Source organism: Sebastes umbrosus, chromosome 1 (genome assembly GCF_015220745.1).
Source record: "Sebastes umbrosus isolate fSebUmb1 chromosome 1, fSebUmb1.pri, whole genome shotgun sequence".
In the NCBI taxonomy this organism is placed as follows: Eukaryota; Metazoa; Chordata; class Actinopteri; order Perciformes; family Sebastidae; genus Sebastes; species Sebastes umbrosus.
Window position 1 is genome coordinate 33,261,140 of NC_051269.1, and position 21,001 is coordinate 33,282,140.

Sequence of the window (21,001 nt, forward strand, 5' to 3'; positions counted from 1 at the left end):
CGTGTAACTCTACTCTTATGATAACATGTTGGCTTGCAGCTGTCTACTTACTGTCCTGTTCCCTGGCTCTCTGCTGTGTCATTGAGTTTGGACGACCGGAAGGGTGGAAGGCATGAGGGGAGAGGAGGAGGAGGAGGAGGAGGAGGAAAAACTGAATGAAGGACAGAGAGAGGAGGGGGGGCTCTGTGTGTGTGTGTCCGACCTATATGTTGACAAGGATGAGAGTTAAAAGGGTCAGGGTGGTTGTAGAAGCAACCTTGATCCTCCGACATTCATCTTTCGACAACGGAAATCCGAAAATCTTTCGCTAGCACAGGCCCTCATCCAGTGGTGGAAAGTAACTAAGTACTTTTACTCAAGTGCTGTACTTAAGTACAGTTTTGAGGTATGTGTACTCAATAAATATTTAAGTATTTCCATTTTATGCTTCTTTATACTTCTACTCCACTACATTCCAGAGGGAAATATTGTACTTTTTCTCCACTGCATTGGCAGATATAGTTTCTAGTTACAAAAACAAACAAACATGCTCAGTTTATAAAATACTATCTGTTAAAAATTGAACCAGTTACAGCTCTAGTTTGGCCTGCCAAATTTTTCAAATAGTTTCATTTAAATAACTATTTGAATCCCTAAGAGTGACCCTGTGGAGTCTGACCCCAGGGTTGGGAACCACTGAACTAAACAACTGATATAATATATAGTATAATATAAACATAATAATATATGATTCCATTAGTTGCAAATTAATAGCACATTTAAATCTGTTCAAAATGTACCTTCAGGAGAGATTTGTCAAGTATTTAATACTCTTATCATCATGGTAGTGGGCAAATATGCTGCTTTATGCAATTGTATGTATATATTTATTATTGGAAATCAATTAACACCACAAAACGAGTACAAATATTGTCCAGAAACCCTCACAGGTACTGCATTTATCATAAAAATTATGCTGAAATCATAACATGGCAAACTGAAGCCCAACAGGCAACAACAGCTGTCAGTGTGTCAGTGTGCTGACTTGACTATGACTTGCCCCAAACTGCATGTGATTATCATAAAGTGGGCATGTCTGTAAAGGAGAGACTCGTGGGTACCCATAGAACCCGTTTACATTCACATATCTTGAGGTCAGAGGTCAAGGGATCCCTTTGAAAATGGCCATGACAGTTTTTCCTCACCAAAATTTTGTGCAAGTTTGCAGCGTTATTTACCTCCTTCACTACAAGCTAGTATGACATGATTGGTACCAAAGGATTCCTTAGTTATTCTAGTTTCATATGATACCAGTATCTTGACTCTACCTTTAAAACCTGCCCACTACAAACTAAAAATCGCAAGTTGCGTTAATGCGTTAAAGAAATTAGTGGCGTTAAAACAAATCTGCATTAAAGTGTTATTATCGCATTAACTTTGACAGCCCTGATAATAATAATATATAATTCGCAAAACAAGTACTTTTACTTTTGATACTTTTAAGTACATTTTGATTATAATACTTCTGTACTTTTACTTAAGTAAGATTTTAAATGAATGACTTTTACTTGTAATGGAGTACTTACACATTGTGGTAATTGTACTGTTACTTTAAGTACTTCTTCCACCACTGCTGTAATCTCAACTGGAAGACGCGGATGTGTTTTTACATCTCAAGTAAAGGTTAGAAATCGGATGGCCTGGTCATCCAGAGGCCTCTGCCACTCATGTTACACTGGTTTGAGTTTCAGTGCTTGCTGCCTTAATGAAAATAGCCATGTAGTCATACGCCACATGTGATGTAGGAAGATCAGTGTTGCAGATTTTTATGAATGTTGTTGCAATACTTTTTTTGGTTCAAACGACATAAAGGTCATTTGCACAGCGATACCAGGCCTCGGCTTCTCTCTCTCTCTCTCTCTCTCCCCTCATGCCGTCAGAGCTCGAGCAGAAGCTGCTAACTTTCCTGCCAGTGAAGGACAAGTGAGGGAGGGAGGGAGGAGAGAGGGTGAAAGGGGGGGGGGAGGAGGAATATGAATAGGCAGTGGAGAGAGTGCAAAAAGGAAAGTGGAGGGAGAAGGAGAATGAAAGGAGAGCATGTTGACAAAGACCCCAGTTCACTTTGTTCTACACTCTCTGATCCAAAATGTTCATTTATCCTCCATCAAAACTTCACCTTCTATCTTTTTTTTTAATCACCCCATTATTCATCAGTTTCCCCTTTTCTCCTTCTCTGTCACATGCTTTCTCTCCCTCTCTTTTTCCCTCCTTTCTATTCATTGAAATTAGTTGGGAAGGGACGAGGGGGGGGGGCAAGTTCTTCTAATTGAAATTCTTTACAGGGTCTCCATGGGAATAGTAAACTTTGTGGAGAGGGAAAGAAAGACATGGACGGATGAAAGAGGAAAAAAAAGAGGGAGAGAGAGAGCAGGACAGAGTTTGTGAGAACTCGGAGACAGAGCAAAGAATGGGAAAGAATTTACTCCAGCGCTTCGTGAAGCGGGAACGTTCGCTTCTTTTTCACCTTGATAGATTGTATTTCATTTTATTTTTATACAGCGTCCCCCCTCTCCTCTCACTGCCTCCCTCATTTCCCCCATCACTCTCTTCCTTTCTCTCCCTCTCATTCTTTCTTTTTCTTTCCTCCTTTGTCACCTGTCAGCCCTCCCTCTCTCCCCCCTCCACCCTCTCCATCTGTTTTCCCCTCTTACTCCAATGCTAAAGAGGGACAATGGCACCCCATGCTGTGTAATGATGTGTGTGTGTGTGTGTGTGTGCGTGTGCGTGTCAATATGTCGAAGCTCATCTATTCTTTGCTTTGTTCTCGCAGGTCGATGATGCCATGCTTATGTTTGACAAAACAACCAACAGACACAGAGGTACGTATGCGTAGAGAGTTATGATAAACACACACACACATTATGTTAATATGTCTCGACACAGTAAGCGGGGACACCTACAAACATGTCCTCGTAAATGAAAGGAGAAACAGCGTGTTAGAGTCACCGGGTGAACTTCCACAAAAAAGTAAAATGCAGATTTCTTTTTCTTAAATGAAATGGAAAGACATTGTGATTTATCTCTCTCGGCGAGGTAGAAGTACAGCGCCACGCTGAGGGTCGGGATACAGGGTCAGGATGGTTACGTGTAACTTAATGAGACAAGTGAGGAAAGAGGGAGAAGTAAAAGAGTAGGGTGGGGTGAGAGAAATTGGGCGTGATAATTGGTAGAAGACATTAAATCTGGGCTCCGGTTTTGGGGAACCACGCCCTGTCCCCGCTCCTCCTGATGCCAACAGCTTGATTGACAGGCAAGCCATGCGAGGCCTGTTCTGATGTCTTTTAGCTCCTTGTGTTAGAAACTTGTGGCAGTCTAACATCCACACTAATACGTTGTCCTTTTAAAATGCATAACTTTTGCCACATTGCCTAGCGTCCACACTACTCCGGCGTTTTTGAGCCCCTAAAACGGAGTTGCTTTTTAGTCTGGCAATCAGCCTCGACCACCAGTGGTTCATTTCAACATGGATAATGAGTTACAAGCCTTGCTGACCTTGTTGTCAATGCTAGCAGCTGTTAAATTCTGCATTTTATAATGCTACTACTGCCTACATGCGCAGGAGGCAAGCTATTATTTGAGTGCTTTGCATTAATTCCTGTGTCTAGCGCTGCTTCCTGTCCAGTGTATGTGGATGGTCATGTGATATGCGTTTTCAGGCTTGGTAGCATGGATGGAGGTTAATTCTGAAAAGGCCATAAAACGCTTGTCTGGACGGAGATAGTTTTCATTTCAAAATGCCGTTTTAAAACGTATTTGTGTGGATGTAGCCGTATTATAGCCACCGTAGAGGTTTAAAAAGTTTATGGGAAAATATACTCTTGTCTTCAACATTGTAGGGAACTTTTCAAAAGGAAAACTCTGTGTTTTTACAGCATCAATATCGCTGTAAATGCTGAGATCTGGGGCCGTCTTTGTCAAGAAAACAGGATATCGCAAACATGAACAATCAGAGAGGTCAAGTGTTGGAATAAATCTGTTTGTGTATCTTCCAGGCTTTGGATTCGTCACCTTTGAGAATGAAGACGTGGTGGAGAAAGTGTGTGAGATCCACTTCCACGAGATCAACAACAAAATGGTACGCAATGTCAGCAGTGACATATTTCATCAACCTTCAGGTTTCCATTTAGGAACAAAAATCATCTAATGAATAAATCTCCAATACATGTAGTGATGAGCATTATTTACTCAGTAGTGTTTGAGCTGCTTTTAGTTTTCTGTCGGGGTGTGTTGTGAGTTTAAGAGTCACGTTGTGTAGTTGTGTATTAATCTCAGAATTCTACAGAACTTATTAATGAACATTGGTTTCCTGTGCTTTAGGTGGAGTGTAAGAAAGCCCAGCCCAAGGAGGTGATGACGCCGACGGGCTCAGCCAGAGGCCGCTCCAGAGTGATGCCCTATGGGATGGACGCCTTTATGCTGGGCATCGGCATGCTGGGTAAGATCCAAAATCAAATATACCCGTAGCAAATGCATTGAAGTCTCTTAAAGGGGACATATCATGAAAAACTCACTTTTTCAGTGCTTGTGCACATACATTTGGGTATCTGGGGTAACTGGAAACTGTGAAATAAAACAACCCAGTCAGTTTTTGTTGGCTGTCTAGATCAGAAAATGTGATTCAACAAGCCATTCAGATTTGACTCCCCCTTCCTATGTCACATGCAGGCTCATTAGTATATATCGGCCAACTATCTTTGCAAAGGTGCACCATATTTTTCTTGCAAGCCAATCAGAGCAGACTGGGATTTTTCAAGAGGGGGTCTTAAAGAGACAAGCGCTAAAACGGAGCGTTTCAGACAGAGGTTGAATACGGGTATATTCAGACAGACAGGATGAGAAAAATAATGTGTTTTTTGAACATTAAAGCATGTAAACATGTTCTAGTAGAAACCCAAAATACAAGTATGAACCTGGAAATGAGCATATTATGTCCCCTTCAAAGGTTTTATTTATAAGTAGTAGGTGTTGTGGTTTAGAGCAGAAGCATAAACAATGACATTTATGGGCAGTTTCATCAAATATATCCTCACGTAATGTCACAATTAGTAATGTATTTGACTGTTTAAATTAAAGGGTAGTTTTGAGTTATTGCTGGGAAAATAAAATCCCAAATTTCTAATTCTTGTTAGTCAAAATATAGGCCTGTTTTAAAGCGGTGTTAACCAAACATTATACATGTAATAGTGTTGTTCAACGTGAGAAAGGTTTGATGGCCATTTGTCTCAATAATAATGCATTTTTTAATGGACACACCTGAATACCTTTCATTAGTTTCACCTTTAGATTTGGTGTACATCTTAGTCTATAGACCAGCTATTGCTCTTTATCTTTATGCTGCAATACAAAACTAACCTTGTGCCATGATGTTTGTCCTCTGTGGCTCCTTAACATGTCATATATGTCTTAATTTCACCCATGAAATGTAAAGAAAAAAAAATCCAGTTCACTTGAACTAAAATTGGGCTTCTTAATTTGGTTGATATGAATCTCTAATCTGATTCTTACACGCTCATCTCCAGTGAATACAACTATGATGTGTGATGTAAAAATTTAGAGGTCACAGACTGAAGGGCGATGGAGCTCTACACACTGGAGTGAAATATGGTTTGAAAGCATCCTCATTGAGAAAAACAAACTGAGAGCTGCGTGTTATTTGTGGTTGTCTGGCTCCCTCTACTGGACACTGTACTGTACTGTAGACCCCATCGTCTTAGTAACGCAGTAGATGTTGTTTACCCACTATGGTGCATTTGTTATTCGTGTTTGGTGACACCGACCCTTAAAGAAATACAGGAAAATAATCTGTTATGATAACGTAAAGTGTAATTTTTTTTTAATTTCCTTTGGTGGACGTGTTCTTTGGGCACAAATGTGAAGAAATGTTCAAACAGTTTGGCTGAAATTGAGTTTTTCTTATCGTACTATATCTAGTATTTAGGCGTTTTTTGCAATGGACTTCATTATATTTTAGGAAAAAACAGTCATGTGCCCAAATACTAGACATAGTATGATAAGAAAAATGGTTGTATCTCAGAAACTACAAGGAGCACAATCTCATATCAAATTGAATATCAAAGGTGTACACATATTCAGTGTGAATTTAAAAAAACAAAAACATTTAATAAACACAATGTTAGCGTTTTTCCTCATTTTTCAAAAATCCTGTTTTTGACTATTAATAAAAGTGGGATTTTTCATGTGATCTAAAAATGTCAAAGTTGTACTGTTAGATACTTGCCCAAAGTATTTCTGTACCAAATTTGAAGGATTTTGACCAATCAATCAACAAATGTTGTGGCATTTTTCTTATCATATTAAATATAGTCTTTAGGCACAAATGGGCTAATCGTCACACGTCCCCCAGTAGATGAGTTGATCCAGAGCTTCACTGTTAACTCAAAATATTCATTGGCTGATTTAAAATGAGCCCAGAAAGAGATAAAGAGACCCTATACACCTAAATGTAAAGTAGTACTACCTAATAATGTCTACTTTTGGTAGTTTTTTTCAAGAAATTGGTCAAATTTGTATAAAATATAAGGAGGATTATGTGACGTGATATACTTTGGATACTTGCTGTATTGGAGCAGAGGGAAATAGCTGATAGGAGACTATGTTAGCTAACAGCATTTGCAGCAGGTGAAGGTCTGGTTGCACAAAGGTTTATCATGGAAGTCCAATGACAAGTTTTCTTTAGATAAAACCAATCAATATATAATCTGTAGGTTATTATGTTAACCAGCAGATCGATCACATTTCATAAAGTTTGTGTCTTTATGTCTTTATGTATCTTTATTCAGCCAAGTTAACTAAACTGATTATTATTTTCTATTTCAGGCTACCCAGGTTTCCAGACTACTACCTACACCAGCCGCAGTTACTCTGGAATTGCTCCTGGTTACACTTATCAATTCCCAGGTGAGTCCATATATACATCTAACATTTAATGCACTCTTTATACAATCCGGTCTCACGTCGGGAAGGCGTATAAATGGCACGACGTTACACCGACATTTCGGGTGTCATGAGGATTTATTTTAGGCTCAGGATCACCCATCAAAACTACGGTAACGTCCACAGTTGAGGCAATAAAACAAATTAGTTAGATTTAGGAAAACGTCATGGTTGCGCTTAAAATAAATAGGAAAACTAAGTAAAATACGTACGGACATGTCACTAATATCACTAACGAAACTGTCACCAGATTCCTGGTTAAAAGTCGTGTGTTTGTTGGACCCGTCCACCTCCCCTACCGGCCGCCATAAGCGGTCTTTCTCCCTTTTTATTCTACGTTACTAGCTCTGAGCGTTGCACATTTAAGCGGATGTGTTTACATTGCAGTCAGTACAGACTACATGGCGTACAAATGAAACGCCAAAAGCAAGAATGGAGTTGTTATTGCACGCTAAATACCTTGCGCATTATCGTGTCATTCATGCGCCTTTTTGTGTGAACGGGCTACTTTATACTACTATAGGTCTTCTAACAGTAGTAGTAAGTTTAAATGACACAGGCTGTAGAATGCAGTTGATTCAGCTGTGAAGCACTGGGGTCATGAAATGTGTAAGAACTACAAGAGCACGCACACTAAATACCATCTTATTGTTGTTCCTGTATGTCTTTCCAAACCTTCTCTAAAATATCTCCTTACGTCTCAAATCTCAGATTTATTTCCCTTTTTTCTCCTTAGATTCTTCAGTGTTTATTTGATCTACTTATGTAACCTCCTTTGATTTGGCCGTCGCCCCTCCTTTTCCTTTGCTCCGACCTTCCTGTCTGTCTTCACAGTAGATGTTTCTGTGCTTGTGCGTCCATGTCAGCGTTCTGCTGTGGCTAAATGTCTCTGTGTGTGTGGCTTTGTTGTCTGGCCGGTGGATGGCGACTGTATTTACGAATCTCTCTCTCTCTCTTGACCTTTCTCTGTTTCTAGAATTCCACTTAGAGAGGACCCCCCTCCTGACATCATCCAACCCTCATGAGCTGGCAGGTCAGTTGCTCCTCGTTCCTCCAAGGCCCCCGAGAGAAAAACAGAAAGCTATTTAGCAGCAGAAAGTCAAATGAAACTGCTGGCAAGAGAGCGAATAACCATATTTCTCCAAATGTCAAACTAATCCTTTAATGTAAGCTGACAATGCCTTTGATGAGAACAGTAAAGTTGTTTATTAGAACAATGAACCATTTTCCTTACTAAAATAGGCAAACAATTACAACAAGCTTTGTAGTTTCCTGCAATTATTCCAGTCAAGTGTTTTTTCAGCTGTTCTGAAAACGCAAATATAAAGACGTGTGTGATCTTTTGAAATGATCCTTTAAACTCAAATTAAACTTTCTGTCTGTGTATCCTGCGGCCGTATTAACATTAAGTATCGTACCACTAAGAGTCGCCTTAAATGGTGCTAAGAGTTCCCAGCGAGGAGACTCCTCTTAGGAGCTGTTCACAAAGCTGCTGAACTTTTACTGAGAGAACTCCTAAGATAAAAGAACAGGTACAAATTAAATGAAAATCTTTATAAAATTTAATTTCAATAACAATTTGAATATAATTTAAAATTTAAATGATAATAAATATTATAATACATTTAATTAAATTGAAATAATGAAGTAAAAAATTAATTTAAGTATAAATTCAATAAATTAAAAAAAACAAATTAATTTAAATTAAAAATGTTATTACAATTTTTATTTAATTCAAACAAAATTAATTTACAGTTTAATTAAAAATCAAACTAAATTGTAGGTTAAATTAAAGAAATCATGTTTTAAATTAAAAAAACAAATGCAATTAAATTTTAATAAAAAGATCAATTGAAATAAAAAAAAAATTTAATCAAATCAAAGATTACATTAAATTAAATTAGCAGCATTTGACGACTTATGAACAGGTCTTCACTGACTCAGGAGTCCTCTGGACTGCCTCTGATTTGTCTCAGGGTGTGAATATGGCCCCTGCATCTCTAAGCAGCTCCTGCAGCTCTGTCTTTACACTGCCATCTAGTGGCTCTGAGTCGTTCTTGAATTGTCATCCTCCTTATTTTTATCATGAGCATTATTTAGTTCCTTATTTCAAGAGTCTAAAGTCAGATTTCATAGGATTTTATGTGCCGTTGGTTTTGGGATGTTGCCCCCTACCCCAGCTGGATTTAAATCAGATGGCAGATGTTTGCGCAGATGTTAAGTCATCCGACACTGAGCTGTAGATTGTGACTCATGATCTGATATGAAAGCGATCCACAATGACAGTGCAATAATTTGGTTTGTTTGCAACCCTCAGCCATTCCCCTGACTGCATATGGACCAATGGCAGCTGCAGCAGCTGCTGCAGTAGTTAGAGGTATGTGTGTGTGTGTGTGTGTGTGTACTTGTGCATATACTCGCCTAAGGTAGAATGTGTGTACAATGTCCTGCTTGGACAAATAAAAGAGTATTTTTAGACGTATGTGTGTGTTGAAGCCTGACTTGACTTGTCTCCTCTGCCTCTCAGGCTCCACCCCTTCACGCACAGCTGGTTTCCTGGGCACCAGCAGCCCCGGACCAATGGCTGACCTGTACGCTGCAGCCAACCAGGACTCAGGAGTCAGCAGCTACATGAGCGCCGCTAGCCCCTCCCCCAGCACAGGGTTTGGCCACGGTCTAGGGGTAAGTCACACGGCCCACCGACGCACGCGCACACACATCCCCGCATGCTTGGATGCACGCATTATTCACAAATCTCATAGAAAATGTATCCCGTCTTGTCTGCGTATCCCCAGGGTCCTCTGATTGCTACTGCGTTCACTAATGGCTACCACTGAGAAGACTCAGGTCACTGAAGATGGGAGGGCCTCTCTTCTGCTGATGAGCCAATCAAAATGCTGGCTGCCCTCTGATGGCACAACCTGATTGGCCGGACACGGGCTTTACCAGGCTCTCCTGGCCCCCTGTGGCTCCACCCACCGACTGAATATCTTTTTAAAATCCTGAACTCTGTTTTGCTGTACTAATCTCACTTCAACATAACGTCCCCCGTCTCTCCTCTTTTGTCCTCATGTAGTGTAATAACTAGCCCCCCCACACCGCCCACCCCACTCCTCCTCCGTTTTCCATTATTTTCTTTTGAAGATGAGAAAAGAAAACTGCAAAAAAAAAAAAAAAAATCTCTGAGGAAACGTTTGTCATCTTTGACAAAGTAACAGAGGACTATTTTGAGTTTTTTATTATTATTTTATTTCAATGTGATACGTCGTTTCATCATGAAATTCTTCAAAGCCGTTACTGATGTGAACAGAGAGAGAAAACGCCGTGCGAGATGGGTCTCCGTCTGAAAACCATTTTTAACAAAGGAAGAACAAAAGTCCTCTTTTTAACTCGAGCATCACGGAAACATGAAAAAAAATGTATATTTTGGTAGTCTTTAAAAACAAAACCTTTGTAATATTGTTATTAATATTGACATAATAATGATAATCTGTAAGGTATTTTATTCTGTAATTGGTTTTAAAGCAATGTTTTTATGTCTTCCTGTAAGATATTGTACATAGACGTTGGGATGAGGGAGGGGTGGAGGGGTTACTGAACCGGCTCGCATGTCATTGGTTGGTTTGGGAAGGGTTAGCAGCTGTTTGATTGGCTGTCATCTACTACTACGTGTGGTCATCTCACTACTTTTATTAGTATGCATATGGTATGTATGTGTACATTGTTGGCCAGTTAGCTCCAGTGACGCTTCAGCGTAGCGCTGTCGAGAAACAAAACTTCCAGGAGCTTGTCTGGCACATTCGTTACAGTTAAATAACAGTTTATGTCACAATCTCATCACTTTGACTTAATTTGAACACCACGATAAACCAGATTTCTTGCATCTTCATGAAAACTACTTCAGATTTAAAGATGACGAACTACGTAAGCATCACAACCTTGAACAGGAGAAATCAGGGGTTCACGGGGTCGGGGGTTTGACTTGACTTCCTCTTTTTTGAAAATATTATATATATATTTTTGCGCGATTCACTTCTTAATGTTTTTATTGTTTTTATTGTTTTTCTTTTTGTTTTTTTTTATTCTTTTATGCGGTGTTCACCACCGTGAAAACAAATGAAGGACATTCTCAGAGAAGCAATTGTAGAAAAACATCACAATCATGTTCTGTCCTCTTATCGCTGTTGAAGGTGCATGTGATTGCGTCTGAGTGTGTGTGAGTGAGTGTTTGTGCGCATACATCAAGGTGTAATATGGAACTACTTTTGGCGACGAAGGAGCATTTCGATTGCCAATTTTTTTTGGTACTGAAAAAAAAAAAAAGATCACCCTGTTCCATTGTGGCTCATCTGCTCCTCTCCCCCTCGACCTCCCTCCCATTTCATATTTAGGTTTAATAAATTTGTGCTCCTCTGGAACCGACATATTGTTTATACACAGTTGCTGCTCCGTGTAGTGGTGAACAGAGGGGGTTTGGGCAGGGAACCAGAAATGGAACAGGGTCTCGCTCCCGGTCGGCTCTGATACAGGACCTCAGTACGGACGACACTGGCTGGCAGGAAAAGTTAAAAAAAAAAGTTGGAACAAATTCAACGTTTGCAAAAACAAGCAGGCTGTTTGTTCAGCCTTCTTGCTGCAGACTGTTTGATGTTCAGCACAGCAGAAAACTTCCTGATCCAGCCGGTAGTTCCTCTGTCAGACCGCCTGGGACACGACATAAAACTACTGCTGGACACCAACACTGTAACTTTTTAACTTACAATAAAGCAATAAGTTATTTTTTACCTTACAAATGAAAATAGTACTATTATTGGTAATAGCAGACGACGTGTGGATAATTCTGCGGCATTAAGACTTATTTTCAGAAAAAAAAAAAGAAACTATATTTTTCTGTTTTGAGATCTTGTTCCCCTTGTATATTGATTTTAACGATGTCTTTTGTTGTGTTGATGTAAGGAAAAGGGCCAATGCTTTGAATGGAGCTCGTGGCTCTACATGAGCTCAGTTAAAGTTTAAGATATGGGCTGTCCCCTGCCAAGCTTTACAACAATGCTTTTCTTTTTTTCCCTTGTTTTATTTTTCTGATAATTTCAATTTTAAAAACCTAATAAATTATTCTAAAGCGTTTCATTGTGATTTTTTTATTGTTATTATACATTTGACTATATATGCAGACACTGATGTCACACCACTTGACCAGCAACTTCAATTAAATTTAGTCTTCCTCTAAATTAATCCAACTTAAAGTCCCCGCGATGTAGGATTTGAACTTAATTTCTGAATTTGGCAACACTTAGTGGAAGTATTCAGATTTGGCCCGGGAATATACAGCACTCACAACAAAAGTGGCGCACGCTCTGGTGATTTTCTGCAAGATTGTATGGCAAAAGTTCATCTAAATTGAACTTGTAAATATTCTGGCCTCCACAAGCACGTCCAGTGGGAATCTGGCATTGATGAGAGGCAGAAGTTAAAGGGTCAGTTTGGGTGTTCTGAAGTGGGGTTGAATGGGGTTCTTATCCATAGTCAGTGTATTACCTACAGTAGATGATGGTCGGCACGCCCCCAGCTTAGAGAAGCAGACAGGAGTAAAGCAATACAGTGCTGTGGACAGGGATGGCAACAAAATGGATTTTAGCCACCTACAAAGAAAAGCTCACCCACAAAAATCAATAACAGTTTAAGTGTACGCTATATTTAGAATATTTTCACCGCTTTATCTTGTCAGACAGCCCTTTCCGACAGGGAACTGAACTGAACTGAACTGAAAAACTGAAAAAAAAAAACTTTTTTTTAGGTGAGCCTTTCTTTTAGGTGGCTAAAATACATTTTGCTGGCGGCCCCGTCCACAGCAGTACATTGCTTTGCTCCCGTGCGGTAACTCCTGTCTGCTTCTCCAAACTTTGGGCATGCTGACCGTCATCTACTGTAGGTAATACACCGACTATGGATAAGCACCTCATACAACCCCACTTAAAAATTCCCAAACTATCCCTTTAAGATGCTAACATTTTTAATGCAAAAGTTAAACTGTATGCATCCCCATATTTCCAGAATAAAAACTCTACTATTAAAACATAGTGGCTTTAAAGACACTTGTGACAGTCATATCATGTGCATTTCACTATTGTCCTGACCCTTTGTGGCCTCGGTGCCATGTTTACTAGCTTTCCTCATGGACTACATGCATCTGATGCCTCTGCCCCTAATGCTGTGTTCACACTACGAGTTGCCCCAAACAAAAACGTCGAGAGAAAAAGTTTAAACCATATAGGATCCTTTTTTTTACTATAATATTACTGAGGTATTATATGAAAGTAGATAAATGCCAAGTTTAAAGAGTGAAAGGTTACAATGACAAGACATTCAAGATGCAGTAAATGTACATAGAGGACCAGTTGAACTGCATGCTTGTGAACTGTGACAGTCCCAGAAGAACACAATACTGTAAATGGTGTTCTGTGTTAACAACATTCACAGACGTTAGATGGCACTGAACCATAGACAGGGATTATTTCCTTGTATCATCAGCATGTTGTGTGTTCCTGTGAGGTGCCAGCAGTGGTAAATAGAGTCTGATTCCTCACACTTCAGCTCAGGGCCGGGTCTTGGATGGAGGCCAGCAGGGTTAGTGATCCTCTCCCACCTCTACTCCTGTTCCCTCTCCCCACAAACTGCGTTTTTTTTTCCAGCTTTGAAAGAGGACCACCACACAACATATCAGACTTTTGAACTTTTGGTTTCAAACTAGTTACAAGTTGGACTTCAGCTCCTCAAGTTGGATTTCTGTCCTTTCAGGTTCGGCTTATTTACGGCTTGTTTTCACCGTTTCTAATTTCTAATTTTCTCCCCCGGACTGTGTTTCATTTCAGTGAGGTACGATGGCTCCTGGAGTGCTTAATGCACAAGTTAAAAATTCCCTGAGTGGGAATGAATATTTTGACCACGGTTCTATAGAGGAACAGGAATCTCTACCTCCGCTCCGCAGCTACCTTTGCTTGACTGTTCTCACCTGCTTTTGTCCTGCATACCCCGTCAACCTTGTGGCCCTGGTCTTGTCTATCATGGTAAGCATGGCATGTCCTGCTGGGTATCATTAAATGTGTCAGAGAGAACAGAAAGTTGTTCTCTCTTCAGGATGTTGAATGTGTTTCAGTTGCACAGTGTTCTGGCGTGTTGTGTTGTGAGTGAATGTGTTAGACACTAAAGATGCAACGCTATCAAACACACACACACACACACACACACACACACACACACACACACACACACACCTGTTCTGCCCATCAAAGAAACTTCACGATACTCCATTTTGGAAAATGAAACAAAATGTCCATGTGGCAAACGGATATAAACATTAAGTCAGTGGCCAAACTACAAATCACACTGATGTTTCCAGTAATCTGTCTGCAGGCCTGTTAAGTGTTGTTTTACCAACATTTTAAATATAACCATTAAACCATGTTGTGACCAGGTCCCAACAAGATAGAAAGCTTTTCATGACACTTTAAAGTTTCCAAAAATGTGGTTCGTTTAAAGTGAAGAAGTATAATGTTCAGACGAAGGCTGTGATATGTGTAAACTATGAAATAATTATTAAACTATAAGTTTTCTCTTTAATCTTTTTGGGAGTTATCTTTTGTAATAGCTTAATAATATTGGCCAAAATTATGTACATTTGAATAGTTTTAAGTCAAAAACCTTCAAATGTTCTTGGGGGAAACCCAATATAACCTAGTATCTTTTATTCACTCTAGAAATTCTGCATATCTGCAATTATGCATGCTCATGGGGGATCTCTTGTTGGGTCTCTAAATTATAGAGTACGTTCTAGACCTGTTCTATATGAAAAGCATCTCAAGATAACTTCTGTTATGATTTGACACTATATAAAAATAAATTGAATTGAATTGAAATTCATAATGTGTCTCTTTATCCTGCTAGATAATATGTACTAGCATCTTGGCTGGGGCACTGCTCCTAAAACCTGAATGATACCCTATAATAGGCTACAAATAACACAGGAAAGCAAGTTTAACTTTAAGTATTAACATTATGGATAAATATACAAACACACCACCTTAACCCTATAATGTTCGAGTTGGAATAAAGTATTATAGGCCTACTATAGAAGATGCATTACCCAAGTATAATAATATAACAACGGCTGATACACACACTGACATGTGAATAAGGGGAGTACTGGCACTTATTTTTTTCCTCTTCAAGCTCTGGTTTAAACTAATTATCTGCAAATCCTGGAGTAAAGTCGTTAATTGGCTTTTTCATTTCTGGGACTGATCAAATGCTCAGAGGGTTTGTTCGTCACAGTTTTTAAAGTAAAGTCTTCAAATGTACTGACAGAGTTCTAAGTGTGTAATTGTGATTTCTTATTCTCAGTCTAGGAACAGCTATTATCGCGGTGACTACGATGGTTCGAGGCGGCTGGGCAGGAGCGCTCTCTATGTCGCTGTTGCCTCCGTCATCATCGGCCTTCTCATCATCGCCATCTCCTGCATCGTTCATTTTACCAATGTAAGACCGACTCCTATAGGGTTGGGCAGTATGGCAGTAACATGTGGTTATTTTATCTATAAAACTACATTTACTGAGATAGACTGTTTTAACTACACCTAATTCAAGGTATTAATTGTGATGTCATTGTCAAGTCAATTTGATGCCTCTGCATATTTATTGTAAAAAAAGACAAAGACCATAATCACAAGTTGTCAGTTGCCTGTTTCAACTCAGAGCAAGTCCTGTTGTATGCTTAATTATACAGAGATTAAAAGTATTTTAAGTATGTTTTCCATAATCTGAATTATGAAATAATAAAAAAAAACTTTCGTTAAACTGTTATCATGAAAAAGATTTATGAAATAATTCATAATAATGGGTTGGGGTTTAATCATTTCTTAGATTATTTCAGAAATTATTGCTTCATCTGTATATTTTAAACAATTAATTCATGTGACTAATTATTTCAGAATTACTAATTTTTTTTAATTTATTTAATATTGAACACTTTGGGGTTCCACACGATCAAATATGCCATTGTGACACATGATGTAAAATGCAGCACAAGATGTTCTTTAATGTACGTGTGTTTGTGTTGCAGGATGATGGTTAGTGTTGTGGACGGGGAAAGAGGGGGAGAAGAGAAATAAGACAGCTGGACAGAAAACGGTGGATGATGATGTCTGGATGGGCTCAGGTGGTTGGCTCATACTGTACCATCTGCCAAAGAAAGGACTATGACTCGCCTCGTGTTTACTTCAATCTGCACATCACTTCCTCTCATGTTTACTGCTCTTCATGTGGACAATCAAGGACTATAAAATCTGGTAAATGTTTACATTTCAAAGATGCTTTGAATTAAAAAGGCAGCTTTCTTCAAATGTGTAGGGAATCGGTGCTTTACAGCAAGTTTTTGTTAGGTTGTGACCCCAATATGAAAAATGTATTTTCACTGTTGTTTTTTAACTAGAATGGTGACAACAAACTGTCTATAACTTGATCAGAATACCTACTTTATCCATTAAGAAATACTTTTATTTCTGATAATACTTTTACTACAACATACTACAACATTTATATTCATTATTATAATAATGTCTGTCATTGGTAACATTAATAAAATAACTTTGGTATGTACAGTACCATTTATTCCTCATCTGTAACAATAAAGAATTTACAATGTTTTAATGCTTCTTAGCGAACTCCTTATTAATTAGCTCTAGATATTTCTAGATTATTTCCTGCTGTACATCACGATTGTGTCTAAGAATGAATGTATAAACAAACCTGTTGGTTCATTTTTGTTCTATGTTTGTTGTTTTACTGTAAAAGGCCCTCAACCGATTTTATTTCTGTTTACTTGTTGAAAAGAATTCGACTCGCCCTGTGGCTACTTCTGAGGCTATGAAGGGAGCTTTTTATCTTGAGACGATGCAACTTTTAAAGAGGAAATAACATATTATTCCACTACCTACATTCATGAGCAATACAACACTCTCTTCTTCAATTTAATACAGTCAGGGATTTGCTGCTACAGCCACACGTGGTCTGGTATGACTAGTAGCTTATGGTGGCTAATGTTAGCAAGTTTGATTCGATATTGTTAGTTCCCATTGCAAAGCCTAAAACAAAATATGCTGGCCTCGGTAAAAAACACTTTGGTGGACAGGGCCCCTTACTCTTCTCCACTTATGCTACTTTTATAGGTTTTAGCAATGATCCCTTAATTGTCACTTGTGGCTGCTGCACAGCAAAAGTTACAAAATCCCACTTTAAAAGTACAGAAAATAACCCTGATGATGTCATCACAAATTTGGAATGAAGTGCCCCTTTAACAACATACTAAAAAACATTTTTTTTTTACCTTTCTTGGCAACTGCAGGTTATATTTCCCGTTTGATTCATTTCATCTTGTTAATGCTATGTTATCTGAGAAGTGCCACACTATTTCCTGTGTGGATTGACAAGCCATGGCGTGGCTCGAGACTGGGCCAAATTTGGCATCAAAGCTATCATATAAAAGTAAACACAATCCAAAAGATCATATTACATGTCTTTGAGATTATCTACACCTGTTGCCTATTGGACCTTCACACTCCACCCCTCTTTTTTAACCTTTAAATTCTGTTTTAAATTATGATTTAATGCAAAATAAACAGAGTTATGTACATAAACAGACTCAGGCCTATTTGGAATATTTGTTTCTCACCCAAGTTTATTTCGAAACCTCATTTGAACCTTTAAGTATGACATGTCTTGCTGGGAAATTTTCTAGTAGTTTGATATGTCATAGTATCTCCCTAACTAAATATAGAAGATTTCCCGTCCGTGTCGCAGGTTGCGCAGCACGGCACATGGTCAAGCAGAAGTGACCCTGTTGCAAGGTAGTTGAAACATATGAAAAGTGTCATAAAAGGTAGGGAGGAAATAAAGTGATGATTCAGATAAGTTCAAGCAGGAAGGGGCTGACCCTGTGTGTCCAATTCAATCTCATCTCAGACCTCATCTCAGTTTTTTTCCATTGTTGCTATTGAACACTTTTCTTACATGTATCTTCACAGCTCTCCACGGGATAACAATGACCTTCATAGACAGACAAATTAACACCTAAATGCTATAAACAAAACTAATTAAAATGCGCCGTTTGCGTTTTCATTTTCGATTTGCAGTATTCTGTCAAACCAATCTCCCGTGTGCAGGTGTAACTCAAAGCAGTGCCTCTGATGTAACAAGCCTGTTGCCAAGTTCAGCAGTTATTCTAATGCACTTGGACAAATTAGTTTTGGCAGTAATCTTGTACTATTATCTCCAATTACTTGAAATGCAGTGTGTTTGTAGTGCCACCTCTTTGATGTCACACCAAAGCAAACCTTGAGAGAACGAGATGAAAAATGAAATGAGTGCAGGGATTAGGCGACTTGAAAGCACTTAGTAAGATTATCTTGGGATCAAGGTAGACTTTGTGACAGGAAACTGATTACCGTAGTATATAATGAAGCCTTTGTATTGAAAAATCCGCACAAACAAAATTAATTAATATAGTTTTCATTACATATTTAATGCTACATTACAGAGATTTCCAGCTTTGTGAGTCAGCTGTGTTTTTTTCTTATTCTGTACCAGAATAATGTTCTTTTCCAGCTCGCATTCACAGCATCAGCTCACCTGAAGCTGTGCTGTTGTGTTGCTAGCTGCACTATAGCAGCCAATACATTTGGAGAGCACTCCATGACTCACATGAAGTGCTCATAAATAGGCCACTCAAAGCAGCTGCTTCCATTAGCACAAGATAGAGCCTCCGTGCGTACATATCCCATGACACATTCCTCTCAGGGAGCAGCAGTTTGATCCAGTTTGAATACATGAAAGAGGATAACTGTGGGAATGATGCAGAGCGGGCAAGGAAACACTAAGATGCATTCAGGTACCTGATAGCCATAAAGCTACAAGTTCATTTTAAATACACATTTTATCTCAGTTTTATGAAAGCTGTTTTAATTGACTTCTTTGGTCTCTTGGGGAAATTTAAATGAGCTGTAGACACAACACTGACATAATACCACGGGCTATGTGTTAGCAAACAGGTGTCCATTTACACATCCGGCAGAGACAGAGCAACATTAGCATTCATTTGGAGTCGTGTTTGTGATCAACTGACAAATGTAAATCCAATATTTACTCTACTTTTAGCTCTGCTTTTGGTCTCCACCATCTCCTGAGATGAATATCTGGCTCTTTAGCTGCTAAATGCTCCACTATGTTCACCGGCTAGCTGCTAACTGTATCTGCCTGCTGTTTGGTACTTTTTCACAGCCTACATCTGGAAATGGGGCTGATCAGAGTTGCGAGAGTAAACCAAAAAAGAAAAAAAAGAAAACCCAAAACAATCATCCGCCACAACCATCAGCTAAAATGAACACACCTGTGGAGGCAATTAACGGGGGCGGGAGCACAGCGACAGGATATAACTGCTGCCCAGAACGGAGCGACAAAAAAAGAAAACACAACGGAGCAAAGGAGAAGCGGAAAGAGACTGAGAGCGGAGCGGGCGGACGCAGCCGCATAGCTGTTAGTTTTAATAATCCTGCTTGGTGCCACTTTTACTGATCAATTTTTCAATAAATTATTCAACTTGAATTCTGTCTCCTGTTTGGTAATTTCTAATGCTCACCCGTTATTAACAAAACATACATGAGTCCTAGGCTCTCTCCTAGGTGGCGTTGTCACGACAAAGAACCCCTCGGTCCACATATGTCAGTCTGTCCTTCGATTGTCTCGACAACTGTTTATCCGATCGACTTTACACTTGGCGGGTGTATTGCAAAGGAAGGGCAGTGTCGAGAGCGAGCTCTTGAGATCTACGGGACATATTTAATAGTGGTGTACTGAGAGGGGGCCCCTATTAACTTTTACACCGCCGGAACGGCAAGCTGGGTCGATGTTAGTGTGAGCTTTTGCACCCAAATGACGCGTATACTCTAGCAGTGCTAGGGGATGCAACTATGTCATGATAGGTGTATTGCTCAGTAACCAAGGAAGCGCATTGTCGAGTGTGAAGTTGTGTTTTGATGAGACGTTCTTCAGAAAGCTACAAGCAGCAGCACCACAGGCCGAACCATTGGCCCGTTCCGAACAGACACGTTTTGAACGTGCATTGCACTAGTAAGCTGAAGGATGCAAAAACACTCCGTAAAGTTGAGGGGAATTGCAGAGTCGGGTGATAATTACCTGGGGGTTAATCACTGCAAGTGACCCAATCCATATGCACTTAGTTATGTCATCCATCGATAATATAAAGATATTGATTAAAGCAGCTTTAAACTCAACAACTAAGATTTCTATAGTGTTGTGTTCGCTACACCATGGTCATTACAGTTATATTTATGATTACATATGGGGACATATCAGTACTGATAATTTAAGTCATGTCAATTATATATATATATAGCCCAATATCACAAATCACAAATTTGCCTCAGGGGGCTTTTGTAGTTGTTGATGCAGTGGGTCACTGAATATCTTTGATAGTCATTTGACAAACTGAATTGTCAAAATTTGCATCTGTCTGCAGTTGAGATGCTTTTCACTCTGTTCATAAATGTGTTAACACAGTATTTTGACACCCACGTCTACACTGATGTTGCCTATGTCGACCCATATCTTTGTCCACTTGAAGTGATGCCCACTACGCTAATAGCGTTTTAGCTGGACGGTTGTCAGGAGAGATCTGATTACTGTGTTACGTTATGTCAAATAATCTCTCTTGTCTTGGTGCGCTTACACACGGACACTGTCCAGAGGTAGTGAAGCACTGACAGCTTGAGAAGTCAACTGTGTTAAAATAAATTTAGTTTTTAAAGTCAAAACCTTGATTTCAACATATAGTTTCATTGTTTCCAACATGGTGCAGGATTGAATGAAATGGGGGCGGTTTGCATGCTTGTTCCAGATGTCTTCCAGCGGCAGCTATGTTTAAACACTTGTATGATAA

General features: G+C 39.3%; 2 protein-coding genes across 5 annotated transcripts in view; both read left to right on the forward strand.

Moving 5' to 3' along the window:
* Nucleotides 1-12,120, forward strand: part of LOC119487890 (RNA-binding protein Musashi homolog 1-like) — a 33,025-nt gene extending 20,905 nt beyond the window's left edge. For 2 of the 3 annotated variants that reach the window (XM_037768973.1, XM_037768957.1), the window contains 8 exons: nucleotides 2,810-2,858; nucleotides 4,032-4,114; nucleotides 4,357-4,474; nucleotides 6,877-6,957; nucleotides 7,970-8,026; nucleotides 9,311-9,370; nucleotides 9,521-9,675; nucleotides 9,789-12,120. In XM_037768973.1, coding sequence (XP_037624901.1) covers nucleotides 2,810-2,858; nucleotides 4,032-4,114; nucleotides 4,357-4,474; nucleotides 6,877-6,957; nucleotides 7,970-8,026; nucleotides 9,311-9,370; nucleotides 9,521-9,675; nucleotides 9,789-9,830 — 645 coding nt within the window. In that variant the 3' untranslated portion in view covers nucleotides 9,831-12,120. Of the gene's footprint in view, nucleotides 1-2,809; nucleotides 2,859-4,031; nucleotides 4,115-4,356; nucleotides 4,475-6,876; nucleotides 6,958-7,969; nucleotides 8,027-9,310; nucleotides 9,371-9,520; nucleotides 9,676-9,755 lie in introns of all 3 variants that reach the window. The other variant, XM_037768962.1, reaches the window with a different exon arrangement.
* Nucleotides 12,121-13,606: 1,486 nt separating this feature from the next.
* Nucleotides 13,607-19,647, forward strand: LOC119491802 (transmembrane protein 233-like). 2 transcript variants are annotated; one of them, XM_037776025.1, is made up of 4 exons: nucleotides 13,607-14,060; nucleotides 15,394-15,528; nucleotides 16,112-18,934; nucleotides 19,324-19,647. In XM_037776025.1, exons 1-3 carry the CDS (start codon nucleotides 13,875-13,877, stop codon nucleotides 16,121-16,123), a joined length of 333 nt encoding a protein of 110 aa, XP_037631953.1. In that variant the 5' UTR covers nucleotides 13,607-13,874; the 3' UTR covers nucleotides 16,124-18,934; nucleotides 19,324-19,647. The 2 variants fall into 2 exon arrangements, with proteins under 2 accessions (XP_037631953.1, XP_037631960.1); XM_037776032.1 differs by having other exon boundaries at nucleotides 16,112-16,337.
* The last annotated feature ends 1,354 nt before the right edge of the window (nucleotides 19,648-21,001 follow it).

Excerpts from the sequence above, each read along its gene's own strand:
- LOC119491802 (XM_037776025.1), top strand. The coding sequence starts at position 13,875 with ATGGCTCCTGGAGTGCTTAATGCACAAGTTAAAAATTCCCTGAGTGGG. Across the intron at positions 14,061-15,393 it reads CCCTGGTCTTGTCTATCATG|TCTAGGAACAGCTATTATCG; the intron begins GTAAGCATGGCA and ends TCTTATTCTCAG.